Source organism: Opisthorchis viverrini (genome assembly GCF_000715545.1).
Source record: "Opisthorchis viverrini unplaced genomic scaffold opera_v5_42, whole genome shotgun sequence".
Taxonomy (NCBI): Eukaryota; Metazoa; Platyhelminthes; class Trematoda; order Opisthorchiida; family Opisthorchiidae; genus Opisthorchis; species Opisthorchis viverrini.
Window position 1 is genome coordinate 1,067,622 of NW_008751698.1, and position 24,929 is coordinate 1,092,550.

The window sequence follows — 24,929 nt, forward strand, 5'->3', positions numbered from 1 at the left end:
AATTGATACAGTATTCCAGGGTATGCACATAATTTTGTGTCGATCGAGCAGAAGCACATGAAAGTTTCCTCACTAGCCTGGTTTAAAGAAATCGTCAAAATGTCGTTGGTCAGTAGCTATTCTTCGACGATTCTACTATTTTTCTTGGCGGTCAGTGACACCATTTGGTGCCTACAACAGCTGTTTTCCCTGTTCCTATTTTGCCACCACTGTATACGTCTTGTGAAATTTTTTCTGTGCCACTCGGTCACACCCACTGTCGTTGGTGCATGGTTATGTATGTCGATAAATCAATGGTACACATTCCTTCAACCCACATGCAAATATTTCCCCAGGCGTTTTCTATCGATCAGCCGCATGAATAGTGATTGAACGATGCACCTAATGGGATTCTTATTTATCGGTCAGATTTGAAAGTCCTCCGTTAGAAACTAAATGGCGCGTGTAAACATGTCTCTGGAACATTCGTTTGTGGCAAATCAGCTAGGGTAGAAGTATGATGGTTTAGATATTACACTGCCAGGAATAATATGGATGCCTGAAATGCTCCCCTAAAAAGATATGATTTGGTCTAATATAAAAAGGTTAAACTCACCGTTTAATTACCAGGCGCAGGTAACGGCTTTTGAGGGCTGCTAATGCTTCGGCCTCTGCACTGGTTATTTCAATATCCCAATGACCTTCGATGCTGAGGACCTGATCTCCAACAAATAGCCAGTCGTGTGCTGGGGACCAAGGAAATACCTAAAATACGTGCAAACGAATGAAGCAAATGATACTCAATAGGCGGGAAACAGTTTAAATCTTTCGAACTCGGAGTTTACTATTAAAGTCAGAATTGATTGACCAATTGTCGGTGGTAAAACACCCAACACATGATGAAAATGTGGGCTGAAATTATGCTTCTAACCATTTAGTTTATATAAATGGGACTTGGAATTGTATGCACTGGCGGACTTTTATTTATCAACTGTAATCCTGCAGCGACCATGCTCTGTGTTTGGGGGTGAAACAGAACCTCTATAATAATGCTATATTTTTATGCGACAAAACAGACGCCACCGCATTTTCTACAGATCAAGATGAGTGATAGGATATTGCCTTTGGCTGACGCGGAAGTCAACGCGGCGTCCCCTCGTTGGATTTCACTGGTCAATGCACTTGAAAATATCGCGAAATTCGATTGCATCCTTGCTGAGCACAGTTGCATAGTTCGTCTCTTTGCTAAGAAACTACTGGATTTTGTTCCAAAGTCAAAACCTGCCGAGTTCCTACCTAAGGAGTTTGTAGCTTAGAACTGCATAACACAATTTTCCTGGAAGAAGTGCAAATCCTATTGTTTTCTGAAGATCAAGCAACTTCCCTACAAGGACTTTCTCCCCATGTTGGATACTCCTCCAGCCTTCCCTACTTATGAAGAGGAAAGATCAGCCCGGAGAGTATATTTAGGTGTATTGCTGAAGCTGATTGCAGAAAGTGGTCAAGAAGGAGTCTCCTAGGGTTTATTCAACATTATTTCACCAAACTCAAACAAAATGTAAATCCAAGTGTTCAGAGGCTTATCACTCCTGACCCATACTGATGCCCTCAAAATATCGTTTAACTTCCATTCTTTTCCAAGAACGTCAGCAACGTAACAGCACCAGATTCTTCTTTCTGAGGATGCTGCTAATGCTTTGCTTGATATTTTTGATTGTGGGTCTCAAACATGAATCAATATACAAAAGCTCTATAGGAGCGTTGTTCGTTCCCTGAAGACTTGAAATTTTATCTCAATTGATTTCGGGTAATACTGAGTCATTCTTTTGAATTTTTTCTTATAGTTTTCGGCAGGATTGCTTCACTATCTAACTTCCTCACTGTGAAGTAAGTCACAATGACATACTTAGACAGTCATAACAGATACATAGATACGGTAGTAGTATTTTTTTCAGGTTTGGAGGCTGAATTTTTCGCTCTTGACTTGTGACAGTCCACTTTGTCAAGCAGCCCCGCAAGTAGTTTACTTTGTTTTACCATTTGGGCATTTCGAGAATGTCAGTCGCCTAACCTTACAGTCACCGAAGCATACATCAAGACGCAACAAAGTTTCAGTGATCGCCTGGTTTATGAATCATGCCAGAAGTGGCGAAAAACCTAGTTCAGGTTTCCCTCTAGAGTTGTGTTTGGGACTCGACATTGTTCCACATTAATCCATTCAAATTCGATTCTACTTTCAAAACAACCCCAAACTTTGAACTGTTGTTAACTCGCTGTCCCTTGGTACTCCTAAATACATGCTGACCACTATGATTTTTCGTTTCCTTGGGAGCAGTCCTCTGAAGTACTACATGAGGCTAAGGTTACTTGTCGGACTGATTGAACCTTTGCTTTGTCCCACTTTCTCCGTGCGAGATACATTGATAATTCCTACTCCATTGCAATAATCTGTTGCTCTGTACCGGTTACATGAGGTATTTGCGTGCATGAATTCACCTCCTAAATCCCATGATCAATTCCTGCATCAGCTGGTGTGAACATATTATGATCATCAACATAATCTGTCAAGAAATAGTCAAACTGATTCAGACCCCATAATTATTGGCAGGGTCATAAGCAAGTCAGTTTACAAGAGCTTATTTAAACTCTAACTTATCTTCCAATGGCATTTGTGCTCCCTCATTCGGGAAGGACAGAGTATTATCATTAGTCGTATAACTGCAATTCATTTGGACTGTTTTTTTTCTTGGGAAAGCGTTACAAATCTTGAGGTCATCTAATAACCGTTTGTCAGCTGTAAAACACTTAAATGTATTGTCATCTTTTTTCTTCCCTTGTGAAATAATGTGTTCGTACGCTACAGTTCAAAGCTGATTTAAAGACATGAAAATATGGGACAAGTCACGTTGGTCCTTAGGTAGCTTAGTTGGATTACTAGCAAAAGTATAGAGCGGGTTAATGTTGGATTGGTAATGAAAAGTGGTGAGTTAGTTAACGCATGTTCCAAGATGAATATTGCTTGCTGGGGCAGTGAATCGCTGTTTTTTGCATAGCTTGAGACAAGAATTATTGCAGCTTGATTGTGCATTCTATGAAATAGCTTTTCCATCCCGAGGAGACATTGTGCCGTGGAATATTTTCTCCCGTTTTTGAACCGTTGCGTGAACCCCATCATTGATTCCTTACTTTCTTTTTAAAACCTAACATATGGCAGTTTTGTTCACTCGACTAACCTTTAAAGACTGTTGATTGCAAACTACCCGCTGACTGTTTCGTCCTACCGTGATATATGTACGTCCTATAGCAGTTTTGTGTGTCCCAGCTTAAACCGCCCATTTTGACATCGTTATCCGACGGTGGTGGCCGCACACCCAAGCTTTTGTATACCGATGAGTGTAATGTTATTGCCCTGGGATGGACGGGCTGACAGTTTTGGGGTGAAGGGTTTTGTTCCTCACTCCTTATCCTGGTTTTGGATATTTTTGTGTTTGTCGTGACCTGCACGTATTTACGTGTACTTTTGATTGTACAATATGATACCAGGCGGACGTATTGAAATGGTTAACAGTTGTATGGCACAGTCGTCAGTCTTAGTATCAGCTATCTTCCGGTTTAACTGAATCCCCATTCAAATTATCCGCTAGGTTTTCAGACACATCTAATTAAACCTTATGCATGTCTCACGCCCACCGTAAATAATTTGGTAATCTTTGGACTATGGAAATTTTACCAAATAGTTTAGGCTTTTTTAGATCTTTTTGTCAATATTATCAAAGAATATGAGTGCATACCAGTATTGTTATCCACCGCCGCCCTCAAAACAACCCAACAAAGATACTGCCTTAGCCATTTATAGGTTTCCAAAGTTCTAAAAAATGAAGTTCGCATGCTACAAACAGAGAGTACTTTGCAAACAATGTGTTAGCCTGCTGCCAACATGTGAACGTGGCCTACGTGCAGACCAGTTTGAACGGGCAGAATACTTCCGTCGTGGAATTTTGGTGACACGTGCACTTTGCAATTGTCCGCTGAGTTGAAAGACAGCAAGTACTATTGAATCAAGGCTCTTTCTTTATTCTCCCACAAGTGAACTATTCCAAACGTCTTAATGTAACTGTGATTGTTGATCAGGCTGTTTTTTGCATGCAGTAGTTTTGTTGCAAGCGTTATCTCACTAATCGAGGTGAAATCACCATTGCCCTGCTGTGAAACGTGGCGGGGCTGTCTTGGTGGTTTTGTGATGACTAATGGCGTGCCATAGTTTATTTACATACCCCGAAGGAAGTGACTTTCGATTGCTATTAATTGCTTTAGCAGTAATCCACTCAGCTGGAGTTCTCAACTTGTTCAAACTCGTCAATATCCAGGGCCCCTTTGAACTAGACTACTGAGTTCACACATTGAGACTGTTGCCGGACTGGTACCTCTGTCGATCCTGTCCCCAGATTCTTTCTAATACTCGGTCGGCTGCGCTAGTTTATTCAATGCGTGATCCCTTGTTTGTAAACGTGCATAGGTTGGATCCCGTTCAAATTATCGAGCAATTGAATTCGTTGTGGAGTACCACGCTTCCTGAAATTCCTGGCTGCAGAATCCTCACGTCATTCATAGTGAAATAATGACCTTACTGATTTTTATGTACAAAAACCAAATAAGCCGAGTTGTGTAATCTTATGACCGCCTTTAGTCACTGGTCGTTTCGGTCTATCCAACATGGTGTCTGTTACCCTGCTACGCATTGTCTGGTGGCTAATATTGTTATAATTATTTTATATGAATTCTTCTTCTAGTTTTAAATCAGGCTTCTCAGGGCTTTGATTGGATGGTGGACCAATAAAATTCCACGTGGTTCCACTATTCTGGCGATCACCTCAGGCACTTTCTGGATGAAGAGTAGTACTACCAGCTTAATTGTCTGTCTACCGTTTTAGTTGAAGAAGTATTCTTTTCTACACGCTTCTTCCGAAAAAACTTCCATGAGTGTCCGTCGTTTTGTAATCCTGAATACAAATAGCTTCCTCCTTTTATTTGATTTCTTTGGCGCTTTATTGCGTTTTTGTGTTTATTTGGGCAAACTTTTAGTGCAATACCTTTATGCATCGTTGGGCTGCTACCACATTAATTTGATGCCTTATTTGTATGCGTTCTCTTCCAACGGTCCAACGGTAGGCTTTTGAACAGGTACGTCTAAGAGTGAATGTTTGCCGTTTTTCTCTAATCACATTGTTAATCCGACAACCTGGAATGTGTTGTTTAGCAGTTCGTACATGTTTTTGATTAAATCAGCCTTGTCGTCCGAATGCCTTGTCAAGGCAGCCAATAATAGTCGAAGTTCGGTATTGTCAGAAGCACATACATAAAATAACGCATATCACTACTCATCGCATAACCGCCAACGCGCAGCCCAGCTCCAATTCACAACAACACACTAATACCGTCAACTCTAGTGGTGAAGAAACGTTTGATAAGGGTGTGAAAGTTTGGACACCAACTGCCAAACCTGCCCTACAGACTTCCTCTTCTGTATAGAATCGTCGAACTTGGTTTTTCCATTTTTGACACTCATCTCCACAGTCTGATATGGCGTCACCGGGATTTTGCGGTGTGTTTGAGCTACCCGAGAACGCTTACAGCAGTCCTCTATCTCCCTCTGGTGACAGAGAACTTATTAGCCTGCTCATGTTCCACTATCAGTCACATTTGCGTGACTGTTGTGCGCAAAATGCTCACACAAATTATTCTTACGTTGAACGCGCATTTCGTTGAAAAACACTCTGTTGGAAACCAGCATATTTATGGATTCCGGGAGTGCTTGCAATAAAAACTGCCAAAAATTATTATACGTGACAACCAAGTGGATATTTGCGCATACCTGTCCCCGGCCAAGCAAAGAGAACCTTTTGAGTGTATAATTAATACACTACTTAAGGGGTTAAATAATTTCATCACGCAAACAAACTGGACAGCAGTTGCGAGCGTAGAATCGCAATTGCTTTCCTTTCACGACAGGTATCTTTGCCCTTCATCGGTTCTATGCAGAACACAACCCTGGAAAAGTCAGCACCAGTGAGTAATGAAAATTGAAAAATGACAAGTGTGGCAAAGCGTTGTCTTTTTATAGACCATTTATATCTCCTCCAAGAACCGCGGTTCTACCAAGCTGAATTCCGGGTACTGACCTGACTCTCGTCTGCAACCGTTCAGGGATCAGGCCACTCGGGTATGTCAGTAAGAAGTTCAGGAACTTACATAAGCTGGTTCCCTCAACCTGCGTTGCACGTGGCACATACACCAACAAAGACAACTTAAGGTCATAGTTTTCACTGATGTAACCACATACTGAGTAAAGGTTGGACGAAAACACTGACGTAAGACTGGTCTTATTCGTCAGAACACTTTCTTGGTGGAGCTGCTGCACGATGCCATTCTGTGCGTCCATTTGCGGCTAATAATACCTTTATGTGATGGTTCGTTACTGGGACGTGGATCACAGGCAAATTAACCATAAGGAGCTAATCCGCTTCCATGGTTTGTCTCTTTTGAAGTTATGACCGGGATGTCATATGATGGCTTGCGGCTCCACATCTTTTAGATTTAACGCAGAAAAATAAAAGCTTTTTGATCGGTCATAGTGCAAGAAAACTGAACAGTGTGCAGGTTTTAGCAACTGTCTGCACGTGCACCATTGCCCTAATCATCTGCCTCTCATCACGCAGGCTTCACGAGTTTATCGGATTTTATGCTTCCTTACTTTTCTGCTATCTAGCTCGCTCAGTTTGGCCCACTCTTTCCACCGTAATTCGTCAAGGTTTGTGCTATCAAAGCTGGTCGTCACGTGCTTTGCATGTTTTTATTATTGCACTTTGAGATACGGAAAAGTACATGGCTAGCAAAGACAAGGTGACCGAAAAAATTATTCTGTTTTTTCACCATCCTGATCGCTTTCGGAAAGTATGGTTTGAAGGGCATAGGGTAAGTAAAATTCTGGCACGGAGAATGGCAGCGTGTGCGTACATAGATTAACAAAAAAACGGGGTTATTCAACATTACGTTTTTGAATGAACTGCACTGGTGAGCACTGACTTCATTTATTTACTTAGAGCAACAATCCAATTGATTTTGAAAGGGAAGATTGTTTACAGGAGATGTACAACAAAAAGGGACCACTTTGGAGTTTAGAAGTGCCGTGTAGCTTATCCATTGGCAACTAAACTTAGTGAAGTAATATTTGCTTGTGGAGCTGCCTGCCGGACTAGCACTCACAGTAAAAAGATCCACGATACTCACAGTCACTTAGCAGCAAAAACGCCAACAAGATTCTGACTATCAATGTAGGTGATAAGGCCTTTTAAATGATTACAGATCGCTTACTGCTGCTCTCAAAGTAATATTTATTCTCATGCATTTCAGAACAAGACCTTGATGATAACCGAATATCGGATATGAACTTCGAGGACAGGACGCACGCTGGTCGACGTCTTTGTTTGCAAACTTCCTAAGAATTGTTAAGCTTGTTCCAACATACTAGAAATCAAGTGGTCAGTATCAAGTATCAGTCGTAGGATCGAATCGGCCAGGCCGTTTAGTGTAATTTATTGAGCGCCACTAAACTTTTCCAAAGACGTGGGACGAAGTGTAATTTTAAAACCGAAGTAAATGCAGTTGATTGCAACAGCTGATGCTTTGTCACCAGAAGCACTAAAAGCGTTCGTCCTACCATGGTCAAAGTACCTCTAGGAGTAGACCACAAGTGTAGTACCAGTTTGCAATCAGTTGCTGTTTCTTCACTGGTGTTTGATCCATTTATACTTGCTTGACGAGACCACGCAACATTTACAAGATGGCAACGTGTGTTTTAAATTATAGTGAGCATATTTTGCGACTCTTAAGAGGTGTTTCAGCGTCACAGTCAATGCTTAAGGTCGGTTTCCACCTTTGGATGGCCAGGTGTGAAATAAATGAACAAACATTGCTTCAACAATCAGTAAAGCGCAACGTGTAAAGCAAAAATGGAAAGCTCAAAAACATGTATCCTGCTAATATTTAGCTGAAAAAATCGGCAACCGCGGCTGAGAGCACGAACAGTCTGCATAGTGTTACGTTTAATCAAACGGACATATGAAAGTTCTCACCCAAGTCCATATGAGGAATTATCGCTAAGAACTAAAAGCGTAATCAATATTTGCTGTCTGGGAATCGCTTACAGCTTTTAACTCCATAAATTGACGATTTTAAGTTCAACAACCGACTTGGATGTGCAAGCTAACACTTCTCCATTGTGTCTTGGCCAACAGCTGATTTCAAACACAGCCACACTTTTTGTTCATATCTGTTTCATTAGTATTTTAGATAAAGAAATAGTGCACGTGACCTCAGTCTCATTCAGGGACTGATGCTAAATAGATTCGATGAAATAAAGCTCGTAAAACTCCAGACAGGGTTAAGCGGACGAAGTCGTTACTAGTTGAACCGTAATGGCAGGGGAAATAAATAAAATACAGTGAACTAGATAAATTGAACCACTTCTTGCACAGAATGATCACCGCATTAAATTTTAGCTCACTGATAAAAGAGCTGTTGAAGTAGGCGGACAAAACTGAATAGGCTTCCAGGCGTTCGTGTGACTTTTCAAGGAAATTCAAACTTTTTACCAATTTTTTCCTTGCTACTGTGACTAGGTAGATTTACTGGGAAAATGCATTTTTTCACCACTGAGAAATTTATTTAGATAAGAGGACGATTTAACCAAACTAAGTTCCAAGCGTAACAAGCATACCCTTGCAAAACCAGCGATATGAAATTAACGTAATACTTAAGCCTAAATTTCTTCTGAATTCGTCCAGTCAGTGGATTTTACAGCTTGGAATTTGCTACTGAATCAATATTTCTTCAGACGGATGGTTCCTTTTTTGGAAGATGAACGTGAGGATTACGCTAAAGACCAAATAGGTGTACTTATTTTCATAAGTGTTTGTGAGCGATGTGAATGTTTATTCCAGCGAATAGCTGGCCAGGAAATTGCCGAGGAAGTCATCAAACAACAGTCATTGTTTTGTTATCCAAGATATTCTGGCATTCTTCACTGTCAAGCATATTACCTCACATCATAATAGGAGCCGGCTAAAAACAAATGATCAAAACCTTGCCATCAGATAAGAAAGTAGTCAAAGAATCATGTTACGAATCATTAATCAAAACGTTTGTTTGCAGAAAGAATTTCTGCTGACCAAAAACTGGAAGTCACCTTTTTGGCAAGCCTCTTTTGTGACTGTGAAACAGTTTACACGTTCACTACGTCGGGGGTCACAAAAAATTCGAGGTATTTTCTCCGATATTCAAAAGCAGGTTTTCACCCTTCACACTCTCGATTAATTTGCCGTCACTTGTTGCGCACTTGTTGGCATCTCAAGCTAAGGGGTGCTACAGGACAAAGAGTTGATACTCTTACGGGTAGATGGTGAAATAAACCATCTCCTAATGGAAATTCCCAACCACTCTCAATTAGAGTTGTATTAATATGAAAAAAGTTTCATGCTAACCCAAGTTTGTTCTATTGACTCAGTATACATGAAATTAAGCATGCACTGGGGTCCCACATGAGCGGATGCCAAGATCATGAATTGTAGCTGTTAGGAATAACTAAAATTAGAAAGGAAAACATTATCTGGGATTCTGGTTTACAATCATAGCTTACAACAGAACTTCGAAGGTAAGGACGAAATATCCATGGCTAACAAACGCCCTTACAATACAGAAAGTATATTCACCAAAATGACATGAAACTTTTGGGTAGCCCATAAGGTCTTGAAAAGTGGAAATGTTTCCCAAGTGGCGAAAAACGATAAGAGTAGATCCTAAGATTACTTAATCGAATAAATATGAAGTAACTTTTGATCGTAAACAATCTCCACTATTTATTGCGCGTGGCAATGTTGCTTTCCCAGGATTTTGAAGCATCATAGTATGCACGGAATGAATTATCATCTCGATGAATTCTATGAATTTATCAAATATGAATGTGGGGGAACCCATAAAAATGAAGTTCATATGGAACAGCTTTTCAGTTACTGGGGTGCTCCTTCTACATTAGTTCGTGAACGTAAGAGGGTGTGAATTACATGGATTTATATTAGATTCAGCATGCAACGTAGACAGACAATTGACACTTTTAATACCTAATGTTTCCAAGGTACAAATATTTAAATGGGGCGCACACGTTGCACAACCTTTAACAGGAGAAACTCAGTGAATCGTAGCAAGGAATGAGCCCCGGACTTTATTACTCACTGCATAAAACCCACATTAGGATGTGCTCTTCATAGGTAGACAACGGAAGACCAAAGTAACTTTCAGCCAAACTGCACGGGTCAGCTAATTACTTTTCGTGTACCAAGGACAGGATCAGCTTACATATCAATAAAATTAGTTCTTTCAAGTGTATGGTCACTACAAAATGCATTGAAGTGACAAGAAATAAAGACAGTGTACTAACTGCTAACTACCGTGGAGTTGTTTATCTAATTGACAATGTCCAGAGCAAGGTAAAACAATGAGAATACGACATGTCCCAAACTGAAGGAAGTGCACAGTTTGCACAGTTTGTTACTCGGTAACTAACAGGCAATTGATGAATACGGGATACGAAGTGATTGCTGGTATCCTGCTGATACCCAGGATCTGTGTCGTTTAGCCATTGCAATTTTAGGTGCATCTGTGTCGCCTTATGGAACTTTGTGGAAGCACCACAAATGTCGGAACTAATAACAGTTCAGCAAGATGCTTTGTTGACAACAGTAGTAGGAAACTATACACAGCTATTGTCAGCTGGATTTTAGGGTTCTCTCCGCTTACGAACTAACTCTACCTTACGCCGTGTCTAAGGAAAGCTTGGTCATCGGGCTGTAGCTGAATTTCACATAACAAAAGGTTATACTGCTGGAATACAGAATGAGTAGCAAACAATAGTTGCTACTGCAAAACTGGAAGTATATCCATGCTTACTTGCAGTCGATTGACAAGACGTAGATAATCTGATGCAAACTCACCAATGAGCCTAGAGTGAAACCCTAAACTGCCGAAAATCTGTCAAGTAAGGTTAGTTCACCCTGGACTAGTAAGCCTCCAAAGACTATTTTTATTTTCCTCAAACACAACAGGAACTATCACATAACATGTGGATAATAAGATGCGAAATGTTCCTTCAGTGAGGACTCGGGTTAGTTTCCGATGGTGTAATTGGTTTTCAAAGTTTTCACACGCTAATGATCAGTTCATGACAATTTTGATTTAGACCATTGATGTAGAGTCATTCTGAGTTATCCAGGAGGCCCTATGGAGTCAATTGTTCAGGAGCAGTACAGTGGCGCTGCTTAATGGATAACCTTTAGAATTTTAGAAGATAAACTAGGCTTTCTAATGTTTTTTATTAAGGAGTATTCATTACAAAAACGCTGTCTCGCTGTAGCCGATAAAAATACCGTACGGATGAATAGAGAAAAGCCCTCCGCCTCAGAGTTGTTTAGAAAAACCAACTAAACTGTTATAGACTATGGGATAGGACAGTAAAACACACATATGCACCAAACTCTAAAAAACGAATACATGTCTACTTCTTGAACGCGTCCCCTCGAACTTTCCCGGATATTCATTAAATATTACGCAATTGTAAACGAATGCTGTAAAGCAGTGCCACAAATTCTGTAATAAATCCGACCTTCCATTAGATCAAGGCTGCGTCACGAAAGAAATGCTGTAAACAGTGCCACAAATTCTGTAATAAATCCGACCTTCCATTAGATCAAGGCTGCGTCACGAAAGAACCACACTCTGTTCATATTCCTCATCACTAGTATCCACCGTTACACAGGCATTATGCAAACGTGGGCCTAAATATGCTCACTTCCTATTTAACGCTAGCTTTAAAAGGATTGTTTCATCGCAGCTTATTGCTGGAGACAGGGCAAGCTTTTCTAGAAACCGAGAAGCGTTTTTTTCAACGAGTATCTCTTTGGGTCTCGGTTGCTCACCAAAATGTTCAAATTTCGTGAGATTTTCAATTTGCAAAACAATAAAAATTCATAGAGAAAATTATTTGCAAGGTTGTTGAAAATTCCTCGACAGCCCACCAACGTTTTCGCCCTTCTTGTGGCTCACCAAATAGGAATCAAGTAGAACATGAAGTTGACGGAGCTGTGCCTACCTGATGGGCCCCAAGAAGGGCAAAACCGCTACTGGGCCACTTTGGAGTTTTTAGCTTTTAGAGTTTTCTAGTTTTGTGGATATTCATCTCCACTGTCGATATTCATCCTCTGACCCTAAAAGTTTAACGGCCACAATAAGATCAGGAAGTTGAGGGTGAGGGCCATGATAGCTGTTAATCACTTATATCCTGCTCTTCTTATAGGGAATAATTTTTTAAAGCAAGCTCATACTAGATGTTGATTGTTATTGGTATCTTTGCTTAATATTCGTTAATGCCCGTTTTCAGCACTAATAAAAACCGTCACTCTAGCATAACGAAAGTTATTCACTAGTTGATTCAACATTTGTCCATGGATTTTCGACGCCCTACAGTGCATTTTCTTCAGTCTTACGGAAAGGACTATTTTGGTGTTGACGTGCGGACGTTTTGTTTAAGCTTTGCGAGGATATTGTAAGTCATTCTAAATTAATCAAAAGAGAATTTGAACAGGCAGGCCAAAGTCGGTTAAAATACGTAGCTACCATGCCAAACGGTTTTAGTGACAAGTTTGGATTTCTCCTTCACAAGACTAGCTAGGTTGAACCAAAACTTCGGGATGATCCATCTAGGTGGACTAATTTTCTACTGAAATTAAGCTCAAAAACTATAGCAGAACCCTAACACATTGACGGCGGATAGTACACTTGTATCTGTTTACCCATGAATATCTGACTCTTTTGATATCTGATGGTGCTATGATGATTATGAAGATCGTGACATGCCTAGCTGACTTTTTGTTGCCACACATTCACCATTTTGAATGGTAAATGCGGTTTAGTTCACAGTGATTGATAATCGCTTATGATCTCAGTCAGCTTGAAACTGTAGTTGAGCTTAATAAGGAAGAATCTTTGCACTGAAAACTAATTACTTTGTGCAGCAAAAACATAAGCCGCCAAAATTGCAAGAATGAGAGAGTTCCGATATTATTATTACTAGCAATCTATACAAGGCTATGGTTTGGTTGTAAGAAATCGAATATTTTGTATTTTTTAACAGAATTCCATTTTTTCTCCCCACATTGCTGGTGTATCTCAATCGATGAAAGATTATGCATACTGACTCCCGCTTAGCGGATTTCATCGGAACTAGAGTGCATCTCAATGGCAGCCAAATTCGAGGGATTGTAACACTGCGACGTACAAAAACGCTACGGTTTTATCATCATTAGCTCATGCATTATTTTTGCGGCGTGGGTGTTCAAATAATAAGGTCTATTTGTTCAAGTATCTCAATTCAATTGGCATCCATCTTGCGGTTGAGGGAGGAGAACAATACCAGTAAGTACTTTGCTCTCGGTCCACATAAGAGTGATACGCTGGCATATCTTCACTAGTTGAATCAAACGTATTATTATTATGGTGATACTGTTCCGATGGATGTGTGCTCATTAATTGAATGACCACACAAAACCACTTTTTTAAGGTGATAATGTATGTGAGAGAATGCTTCTTGACCAAACTCCACGAAATTTTTCGGTGCCCTGTCACACATTTGCCGAGTGTGCTGGATAAAAACAAATCTGCTGAGCAGGTTTCCGGAACTTTGAGGAATGAAGGAATTTAGGACGAACAGATGTGAAATTCATATGGTGTGCAAATAAGTGAGACCAACCTAATGGAGGATCCTCGAGTTTGGACCGCAAATTAATATTTGAACATGCAACTAAATCCGCTGGCGTTTACCAAGTATATTTTAAAATGAGCATCAAATAATACTCTTTGTTATGTTTAATTTATTTGCCGAAAACAATCGCATTTTGCTAAGAAAATGTCTTCTTCCTTAGGAATAGTCTCGTCTAGTTCTAGAGACACAATACTACTAAACTGTAGCTCACAGACAGGACGACGGCTCTATCCTGGATCAATTTTGACATTTAACACAGTGAATGCACTTTCGAACGTGCTGTTAATAGTACCGATATTACGTGACCCCCAAAAAATATTGTAGCAGCAGGTTTTTTGTAAGTAAAAGTCCTCCCGAGGGCCAGAGGGACATGATCCTTAATCGGTTTGGTTGTCATGGCTACACGCCACCGTCACATTGTGCAACCAACACGTTCGCCCGTCATTTTTTAAACGCTGCATCCATCACCTACATACCATCGTGAGATATGAATATCGGCTCACGCTAAACTACAAAGCTGCGCCAAAATTCTTAGCGCAATAACACAGAGTTGACCCTAGACCAGGTTAAAATCAGAAACTTATTTTGGTATTGCCAATTTTTAAATGAATGTGTACTCCCAGGGCTGCCACAAGACCACAAGAGGAATTTCTGTTGCAAAAATACTGCTTGTAAGATTGTTGACGAAGAGTCCAGTGGATCACTCTGAGGGCTGGTTTGTGCAGTGAGACTGTTGAAAATACGAGGAACATGACTACTTGTTAAGCCTTATAAAAGCAAAACTGGTAAGGAGCTTTTAAACTCTTCATCCAGCTCATAAATAGTGCTGAATGAAGCAAGATTATGCAAGTGAAATACGATTGGCAAAATCATCAGTTTGCTATCCTTTTTCACCTTGTTAAAATTACATCTGTACTAAAGGTTTTTGTCAGGTACTTTAAAATTCTCATCAGACCATTGGTAGACAGCAACTGGTCATTTCATCAAATGAAACCCGGAGTACAAGATATAAAACACTTCTTCACAATCAGACCGTCTAAATCGCAACCCACTGCGATAAACTCGGGCGATTATGCAAGCACATGACCAACGTTTCTTGACCTCGGATGGCGATCAGACATTTTTCACTTCTTGAAATCGCATGATTTCGAACGGCGGGGCACCAACAGTCGTCTGCCTGTCTTCGACTCTGATTCCTGGAAGTTGCTTCCAGTTGGCAGATTAAAGAAACCGATAAGCAAACAAAAACGTGCTGGAGTATCAACTGGGTGGTATATCTTCTGTGTGTTAGTTCTTTCTCTTAAAGGAACCCACAATTAGAGGAAGAAAACGGATATTGATCCGTAAGATGTACGCATTATTTGTTCTAAAGGCTATATCACGTTTGTTAGGCGCATCATTATAAAGGAGAATATCACAAACACGGGATTTAGTTGGGTCTCTCGCTAAAATCAAAGGGTATGTGAATCAATTCATTTGTCAAAATCTGCCCAATTTGGTTCAAGTGAAACATGAGGTTGGTGAAATCTCGGGGACCGCACCTACTTGATGAGTCCCAACAAGAGCGAAACCAGTCATGGGCCATCAGAGTGGTTTTTCCTGCAAAACGTCATTCCAAGATGGCTAAAATCCTATATTCGTTACCATAATGCATTTGGGTCTCTCACTGATTTGACTTGGCCCTTCGACTGTATGATGGAATCGGACAAACAAATACGGAGTGGCTAAATACCACCACATTACCGAATACGGAGTGAGTTAGAAATATTGTCGCGCAGACAGACTTTTGTTGGCGGGTCTTTCAATATTTCCACAGGTTTACAAATCCTCTAATTATCGGAGGCTTTTCGCTTTTCAAACTTTTGTATCCCAGTAATTCATCATATACGTTGCTGTGTTGATTTTTTGATTTTCTTAGTGGTCCATTGCTATAACATTCGAGTTTATCTGTCACAGCGAGAAAAACGGCAGGTTCTCCTCTATTTTGTGGAGAGGAGGTCCTTTACAGGGCTTATATCCCTTTTTCTAAAGGTCAGTCTATTGGCTTCACTTGTAGCTGAATGTTTCTGAATTCTCCCCCCCCCCCATTCGTTGGTATTTTGAAATGGATGATAAGGTCACTTAGTTTGTAAATATATCTAGTTGTCTACGAGATTCACTAGAATAAGCGGAAACTACTGTGCTAAGCAATGTGGCATATTAAATTCGAAAAAACCAGGTGAAATATTATTACGTAAAATGGTGCAGTTACGGATGGGGCTGAATTACGTTCCGTTTGCCGCCTTATAGCTGAACAGGTTGTGTTTCTGGCCCATATTAGTCCCTCTGAACACTAAGCCAAATCTTAGGCAGCGTTTGCTTGCCGATAAGAAGTTGCCGCAGCCACCGCGCTTGTGCTATTTTGTGGGAGTGAACAAAGGTTGAAAGGTATCTTTTGGAAATGCTGTTTAAAAAGGCTTTCCCGTCGGTCTGATCACTGATGGCCTCCCTGTCATAATTGTCTGGTCAGACGGCAGAACCGACACTTCAAACCGGCTAGATGATTGTGGATTACATAAAAAGTGTTGTGTGTGGTTTTGTGAAGTTGCTACCTTGAGAAGACTGCATGTCTAATATGAGCGCATCACAAAAAGATAAAGATAATTCCACAAAGGAAACTACTCAAAAGGTCGCCGAAAACTCTTCGACAGTCCACGACCGGTTTTGTTCTTCATAGGACTAATCAGATACGTAGAGTCGCTGAGTTTCTATCAACCTCATGTTTAAATTGGACAGATCTCGACAATGCACTCATTTTCAAATCCATTTAATTTTCAGTGGGGTCTCAAATGAATCTCTCGTTTGAGCTACTTTTCTGTTGCACATGCTGTACAAAGACCGCCTCGTGCTTCAGTTGGTACGGTAATCGAGACAACGTAGTATATTTTCATAAAGGAAACTAATCACAAGTTTGCTGAGGGTACACTCGAAAGGCCTTGTGCAAGGGGCCATCTTTTGACTGACCAGGTGAGAAAATTGTAAGACTAACCAACACAGAAACAACCCGCTTTATCTTAGCCGACATCACAACCAGCAAGGCATCCACCTTATTTCAGATAAAAACGAATGAAAGCCGGTTTAAGATCGTTCACTTTTGATCCAAATTGAGTTAATCATAGGTTCACTCGCTTTCTTCTTGGGTTACGGTAAGTAAATCAAGAGATAATATGGGCGGTGTTAATACAAAGGCCGCCTTACATTCACTGAGCTTAGTAGTTTCTAGGAATTTGGTCTTTTTTATTCACGGCGCTCAGGAGCTAAGTCGAGTGGTAAAATTCAGAACTTTGCGGTCGAAATAAACGAAGCTGAATAGTACATCAAATAACAAATACAAAGCGTTTCACTCAACTGGATGTGATAGCAAACTGGCGTGTTAACTCAAGTGCAACGGCATTTGTAGTGTACATAATTTATTTTGCCGAAATGTCATAACATGCATCTACAGAAAACGTTAATAACACCGTCGCCAGCCAAGTGCCATGTGAAGCTTATACAATACTTTCTGGCTGTTAGTTTTTGCACACTAGATCTATACTGGGCATTATTTGCAGAGGACATGATATGGCACACAGGTAGTTTTTTGCGTTCTTCATCCGATTTTTGTGTACCTTATACTTGGCTGTCTCAGTAGGGACAAAAGTATTTTGTATCAACTCTATACTCCTTCTTCCTCTTCCTTCACCTTAGTAAAACATTTCCTCGTAATTGTACGACAACTTAACATCAGTATTTACTAATGCTGTCTTGTTATCAACGATAATGGTGTTTACGAAAGCGATGATAGGAACAGTGCAAAACCTGGGATATATAATTTCGATCCCTCTTTGTATTGCAGAGCTGTGGCTAAGTACTCATCGCATCTTATATGAAACCTGTATCTAAAATCCTTCGAATATGCGTTGTGTTTACTTTACTATATTTTCTTTTTGTTCACTGAGTCACCACTGCACCGGATCACATGGAGCAACTCACACTAAGCCTCTGAAGAAAATCTCCACAGTTCGGAGACGCGGGCGATCGCGAGCTGCCAATCGAAGTCGATTTGCAGCACCATAACCGATCTTTGCTTAGTTTTGCAGCATCTTTGCTGCCCCAGTGTGATCTTATTGCTTTGTAATGAAAAGTCATCCACCCACATACAAGTTTTAAACAGGTGGAGCCAAAAAGGACAACAACCAGCAGTGTATCTACGTTAGCTGGGATAAACATATACAGGCTCCCGTGGAATAGTATTGAATCACAACCACCAACATTAATTCCTGGGTAGGAAACAATCAAGCACACATGGGTACAACTGTGCCACGTGAAATGCCGGAATTTTTCGGATAAAAGGTCTTAAGTTTTACTTCGTTCTATGGTTTTCTACAAAGAGCTGTTTTTTCTGACAGCTCTATGGTTTCAAGTACCCTGTCGGTACACGGGGAATAATACGTAACGTGTATTTCACACAAATACGATAGAGTTTGTGTTGCCGAAGGAGAAGTATTCGGCCGTCATGCAATGAGGCAAAAAACTGAGCTGGGACAGCTAAGCAAAGGATTCTCAGTAATTTCTATTGTGATTCCACTTGATGGGAGCACATCAGTTTCTCGGTCCTTAAAATCAACTCGTTATAGTTTTCTCACCCACGCACGGTGTATTTTAACACTGCTGCCAAAATTTGCAAAATTACTCATTCATTGCCAGCAAGATTCAGTGATTTTGCTTAAACAAATGATGGTATACGAGTGATGTGTGGAATTCACCGCTTCCCTAGCTTCTGTTTTCTCTGATCTGAAGAATCATCTGCCGACAGAGCTTCTTTTGGTTGCCTCCTTAAAGCTTTCATCGACATTTAGGCCCTTGATAAACTACTTCAGAGCGGGAGCTATGAGACTTCTTCGAGGTACATTTTGCAAGAACTCCATGCAGAACTCATGTACTTACTAACCTCCCTCGTTTGTCTGGATAGCCGTTAAGTGCCGGTCTTTTTCTCAAGGTTTCATATTACAAGTTCGGTAGACGTTCCTCGACACTACACAATCAGTTTACTTAGCTGTCGGATGCCCCCAGTATTTTATTCATGCAGTCTCATTCACATTCACTTGGTAGACTTTCGTCCTTAATGCAAGTGCTGGTTTAAAAATTCGGTAATATCAGTTTCACATAACGCTTTGACACGCCATGTATAAGTTGCTGACTCAAATCTTTGGCCGTGAAGCGGAATTCCACTAACGTGGTTTAAACCTAAAACATTTTTCCAATGGAATTCGATAGGCGGACAGAGTCCAAACTGCAAATTGAATATCTGGCATTACAAGTGCAACAGAATCACAAAGCAAATTGCATCTAGCCGGACAGCTCAAAATCCTTCATAAAAATGCAACGCTTGATTTTTATTGCTACTGTCTAAGCTGAGGTCATTTTTCAGTGCAAACCACTTCTTCCAGATAATATGCTCAATAAAAAGAAATTGTTGGTGGGTTTCTGAAAAAATTCGTTCCTGAAAGCGTTCTTTGCTGTGTGCTAATTAGTCTCATCATACTTGTGTCTTAAAGCATGGATAGACTTTTTCGTAATTTCTAGAACAGTTGATTCTTTGTGGTTTTCAACCTAGGACAGTGTCTCTGAACGAAAAAAATCTAGTGAATACGGGAACCCGCGTATAGTCAGCCAAAACTGCGAAGGGACAGTTAGGCATAGCTTTGAAAAATTCGCGTCACAGTTCACGCGATGTTTGCAGTTAGTTGACTTACACGTAATTTACCCTATGGCAAGTTTTCAGCTGCTTAGCTAGAGTGAACACGTATAGAGGGAAAGATCTGTAGTGAATTTCCCAGTCTTGGAGAGATCGATAGCACAGATAATGTAAATCACAGCAAGCACGCACCATATTGATTGGAAGAACCAATGCACAAGTGAAGTGACACAATTTAACGTTCCGACAATTTTGTCTACGACTGTGAACAGTTGTTATTTTTTGGTGAAAAACAATCCACTCTGAATTTGTCAATTCCCAGTTTACCCGGTATAGTTTACGCACACAAGAACATACTTTCCTTGCTTTATAAAAATCTAAGTTTTCATTTCTGCATGAACCAGAATTAGAGTGAAGACCAAACCATCAGGACGAAATGAACCATGTGGTACCCAATGCAAAGAAATCAGAACGCACAAATCCCCCGGCCCGATAGGCAAATAAAACTGTTAAACCAGAAGATAAGAGTACCCTCCACCGAGTTCCCTGTTACCTGATATATCGCATGTGTTGCTTAATACATGGGTCTTGGCTCATCACAAGCTCAGTAACGGTATTTCCGAGGCAATATATTAGAAATTGAAAAATAGCCAGTCCACAGGATACTCCAGCACGGCTGGGCATTACCGCGGTGAGTTACGCAGTAAAACCATATTTCTTCGGAAAACAGCTACTTCTGGCCTCTATCTATCCCTCGCCACCAGATCTTTGAAGAATTTCACTTTCATTTAAGCTGTCCACTACTTTTCTAAAATGTGGTTTTCATAGCCTCCTTCTGAAGTCAAAAACCTAATCCGCAAAACGTATACAGATGTTTCGTCGTCAGAGGGAAAAGTCTTAGGAAATGTGCCGATTACTGGATAACCTTGTTCAGTTACGCCTTTATCTACACTGAACTGGATAATAGACTGGCATTTTTTTCGAGAGTTGCCCTATTCGAAAAGCCTTCTCAATCTCAACTGATATTTTTAATCCTCTGATGCTACCATTAAGCATTACGTGACGGTTGTTTACACCCTCCAACTGGTGTTGATGATCAGTTCACACACCAGGAAATCTGAGAAACGCAATGATAAACTATCAAGCAGGGGTCGAGTCTATTCTGACACTGTATGACTGAACTCTACTTGAGATGCCCGTCCTCACTGCCATGTAGCACAAAATTACTTGCTGCAGAAAGATCGTGAAAATTCGGGATCATATCTGTGGTGAAACCTGGCAACCAGGTGACAGCTACCCTGGAGAGTAACTTTGAAGATGATTTTAAAAACTTTATGTCCCAGTGATTCACAAATGTACTTGGTTCGCATATTGGTCTGCCTAGAAGAGAAATTAGGAAGACTGAAACAAGAACAGATGTCAGTGACCTCACCAAGTAGCTATAGTTCATCTTGAAGAAACGGTACAGACTTCTGATGGGTGCTTATATACGTGTCTGTCTAGCCTCTGCAGAGAGATCAATCAAATGGAAAAAACCAGCTGTACGAGAAACCAATCTATACTGAAAAACCGAGAAGCACTGCACAGCACTGTACTCCAAACAGTCTCCTGGCCACAATTCACAACTCAACAGTTCGACCATGAGCGGCTGATCAACAGTTGGAATAACTCGCAATCAGAATTACTCACAGTTGTGCGCCCAAAAAACAACAGGTCCAGGATCTATAAAAGAACGAAACCCTTTCCTTCAAGAGCTTACTAAGTCAGCCGAATAAACCACCGAAGAAAGCTAATTGAGAAAGGCCAAGCCGACATGCTTTGAAACACCGTTATCTATGCAAACCGAATTGCATGTGGGTTGGCTGAACTGTCGTTTCGATTATCGAAAACTCTAATGTTTAACTAGGATCAATATTCATGAACTTCAGGAGAAGTACCAAATAACATTCATGGATATCTACCGAGCGACTGACCTGTTTTTACGTACCACGCCCATCGCCCCACCAACTTAGCTTCTTTTCTTGTTTGGCTTTAAAAACACTCTCTATCAGATACAGGCAATAATGAAACAAAAGGACGGAAATCGCAAGGATATATTTTACTCAGATATTATACACAAAGTGTAATTACTTAACGAGATATCGGAATACGCATTTTGAGTTTTTAATTTCACTAATACATACGGGAAAGCGTAAGGAGAGGATACAGCTTGAAATCCTGTGTGTAATTTGTGCCAGTTATTAGTTAACCCTGTTAACCCAACGATATTTACATCTAAGCACAGACTCTACTTCACATTCTCAGCTACAGCCGTTCCCCATACTAGTTACTAGGTAAAAAGAAAGTAAAAATGTGCGGAACAGTCATATGGCCATCATACAGTGGATATATTTATCAAAGAAATTGTATTATTTAGTTTTCAAAATCGCGTCAAATGCTTCATACATCCTACTTAAGAAACTGTAAAATTATCAATACTCCTTTTGTTTCGAAGTGGTTATTCTGCTAAGTGCACTCCAAGGAAAGGAAGTACTAGACTCAAGTTTCAGATTTGATAGAGCTATTCGGCGTACACTTTACTGCAACTGCCTGGATTCGATCTCGGGTTATCTGGCATATGTCGCAAGCTTGTAGCCACTAGTGCACTGGGGCATACCAAGTGCACTTGAATTATTACGTCAGGTTTACCCAACGATTCGAACAACGATCCAGTTATTTTGATCCGTTGACCTACCTGTCAGGTGCGCCTAGTTGGGTGTTCCCTAGGATGTTTGAAACATTCTGAACTCATTGAAATAATTCGACCACCACAGGAGGACAAACATGGCTCCGAGTATTATGAAAAAGAGTGCGGAATTCGCAAAGTCAAAATTCCATATTTTACACCATATGGTGCTCAATCTTTTTGACACATTTTAGCCCAATTCGGCCCAGAACCCCTATGAAGGGCAGTTTTTGATTCGCTGTCTTGTGTTAAGAACTTAGGAGAATAAATTCGTGCCCAAAATCAGCATCAAATACGGCTCTGTTCAAATTTTCCGTTTCAGGTAGTTTAAGAAACTGTGCATGTTTCCGCATACCGCTTTTGTGTGGATCACCGTTCTTGTTATCGTTCAATGACTTCTCGTCCTCAAGTGTTTGCTTAATTTTCAGGCGGTGCATATTTTAAACAGCCTTTTACCTCTTAAATTGACGGTTACTTGCTTACCGCTGGGCCAGTACTAATTAGTTTTACTGGTGTTGGATTTCATGTGGGAGACGAGTGAATGTTACATTTTTACTGACCAAATGGGTGAAAATTATTCCTTCTAATTCCGAAAATGTTCGCCAGTCCTTGCTAGCTTGCTACAAAAATAGCATTTATGATGTAGTTATGCAAATACAATAAGATGAGAAATACTGAGGTGATCGTCCAAGGCTTTGTCGTGACCTGAAATGGTATGACTATGTTAGTGTGATAAAATTCATCCCCTCTGTAAGACTAGTTGCGGCCGGGGTTCGCATTTGGACAAATTGAACCCGATAAGAAGGAACATAGAAGTACGACTCGGTAGGCATTAACCTATTGAGCGAACTTGTTAAGACCGCAGGACCAAGTCCTTAAATCTTTAATTGTACCAAACAAAACAACAATGTGACAGTAAATTACTGAACCCACTGAGAAACGTTAGAGGGTACTGCTGCATTGCAGTGAACTATAATGTTTGCTAGTGCACACACCAATCGATGTGACTTACCTAAATAGATGCTGAGTGTCAAAAGGGAGTTGAACTTTGCTCAGAACCAGTCACCAGTTTCACTTGAGACTGGTGCGGGATCATTGGAAAATTACGAGACTATCGTATGATTCCAGTAATGAGGGCCGACCGAAACAGTTAACTGAACCGGAAACCTTGGATTATACGGACCAGTTGTGCCCCAAGTGCGATGAGTCCCTTCACTCACTAATGTTTGGGACAAATGTCAACCGAAATGTGCTGTCAAAATTGTGGTCAGCAACCTCCGTGTGTTCGAGGTTCCTGTGAATATTGTTCAACTGCATTGGGTTGCGCACGCATGTGCGGCCACATATGTAGGTGTATGCACAACTCCACCAATTGGGCTGACCCATTATGATATGGGATAGTTCAGAAGTAAAGATGGCCTGACTATTTGTGGGGGTTCAGGTTGTATACAATGGACAGTGGTATTTTGCGGAGGTTTTCGCCGACTGTCCTCGAACAATGATGTTTAGTTTGGTTGACCAATGAGCAAACGATTAGCACGCACAAGGCAGCTGAAAAAAGACGAACATACCAGTGAAGGTGCCCTGATTGATTTTCACTAGTCGTGTGTTGCTTCTGAAACACAAGAAAGCAACATTCACAAGGGTGTTTCTGCCGATACGCCTCCATGTACTTTGGTATGGGTGGTTGATGTCCTGGAATCCGTACATTCTTTCTCCGCACATGCTAGACAGTTTTCCAGTCTTGGTATCCTACACACTGCGCTCAACAAACTTCGGAACAGTCAAACGTGCAGTAAGCAATGCCACCCGGTCGGGCCGCAATAAAGTAGTTAATAGGACGCTGGCTGGTAAACCAACTCAGAGACTGCCCTGTTGGGGTAAGGAGGTGCATTTCTTAGGGATTGTGGTACCGGAGTTTTTGTAAAGGTGTATGTTACTGGTGATACTGGTCTCCTAATCAGCTAGCCACAGTGCAAAATCCGCTGCAACAGCAACCTTGAATGTAAAAGGCACATGGCTTTCTAGCATTAGATTGTAACTCGGTACCAATTTGTGTGAACAAGCTTTGTTGTCTACCACATTTCCTAACCGAACTGCTTGCTTCAACTTCGCTTCCACACTAGGGCAATGATCTGCCCGACAAAATAGCTTCTTGAGATGCTGAAAAGAACAACACAGTCAAGAACGAACGCAGTTGTGCATACCAAGGTTGCATTTTACTACATCATACTCGGCAACGACTAAGGGCGACATTGAAACTTGGGAATTTCCTAAGTCAAATGGCAGCTTGCAAAATCATCGAGAGCAAGAACAGTGTAGTAGATCAGCATACTGAGTAGACGTAGAAGAAAGTATTATAGAATGGTATCTTATGTAAGAGGCATCAATACAGCCAACTTCTCTTCGCCCATCTGTGAAAGAACCGTTTCAGTGAGTAGTATTAACGGTTTTAGAATGCCACTGTCATTAATGCTGGAGATAAAATGACGAACATCCCCCTTTGAATACAGTGGTTCCCCAGATCCATTTCGTGAAGATAACCCACAAGCATCAATATTATATATATATATACGTATATATACATATACATATATATTATTGTGATAACGAGATCGTCGAAGTTATAGTAAAAATGGTAA

The 24,929-nt window shown here is 40.7% G+C and overlaps 2 protein-coding genes across 2 annotated transcripts in view; one reads left to right on the forward strand and one right to left on the reverse strand.

Moving 5' to 3' along the window:
• The window catches only part of T265_03088 (hypothetical protein), a gene marked incomplete at both ends in the record, with an annotated part of 46,246 nt that extends 22,673 nt beyond the window's left edge, over nt 1-23,573 (reverse strand). Inside the window, 2 exons of the mRNA XM_009167493.1 lie at nt 596-744; nt 23,300-23,573. The remainder of the gene's footprint in view (nt 1-595; nt 745-23,299) is intronic.
• The window catches only part of T265_03087 (hypothetical protein), a gene marked incomplete at both ends in the record, with an annotated part of 115,624 nt that overhangs the window by 24,868 nt on the left and 65,827 nt on the right, over nt 1-24,929 (forward strand). The window contains one exon of the mRNA XM_009167492.1: nt 1,824-1,866. Coding sequence (XP_009165756.1) covers nt 1,824-1,866 — 43 coding nt within the window. The remainder of the gene's footprint in view (nt 1-1,823; nt 1,867-24,929) is intronic.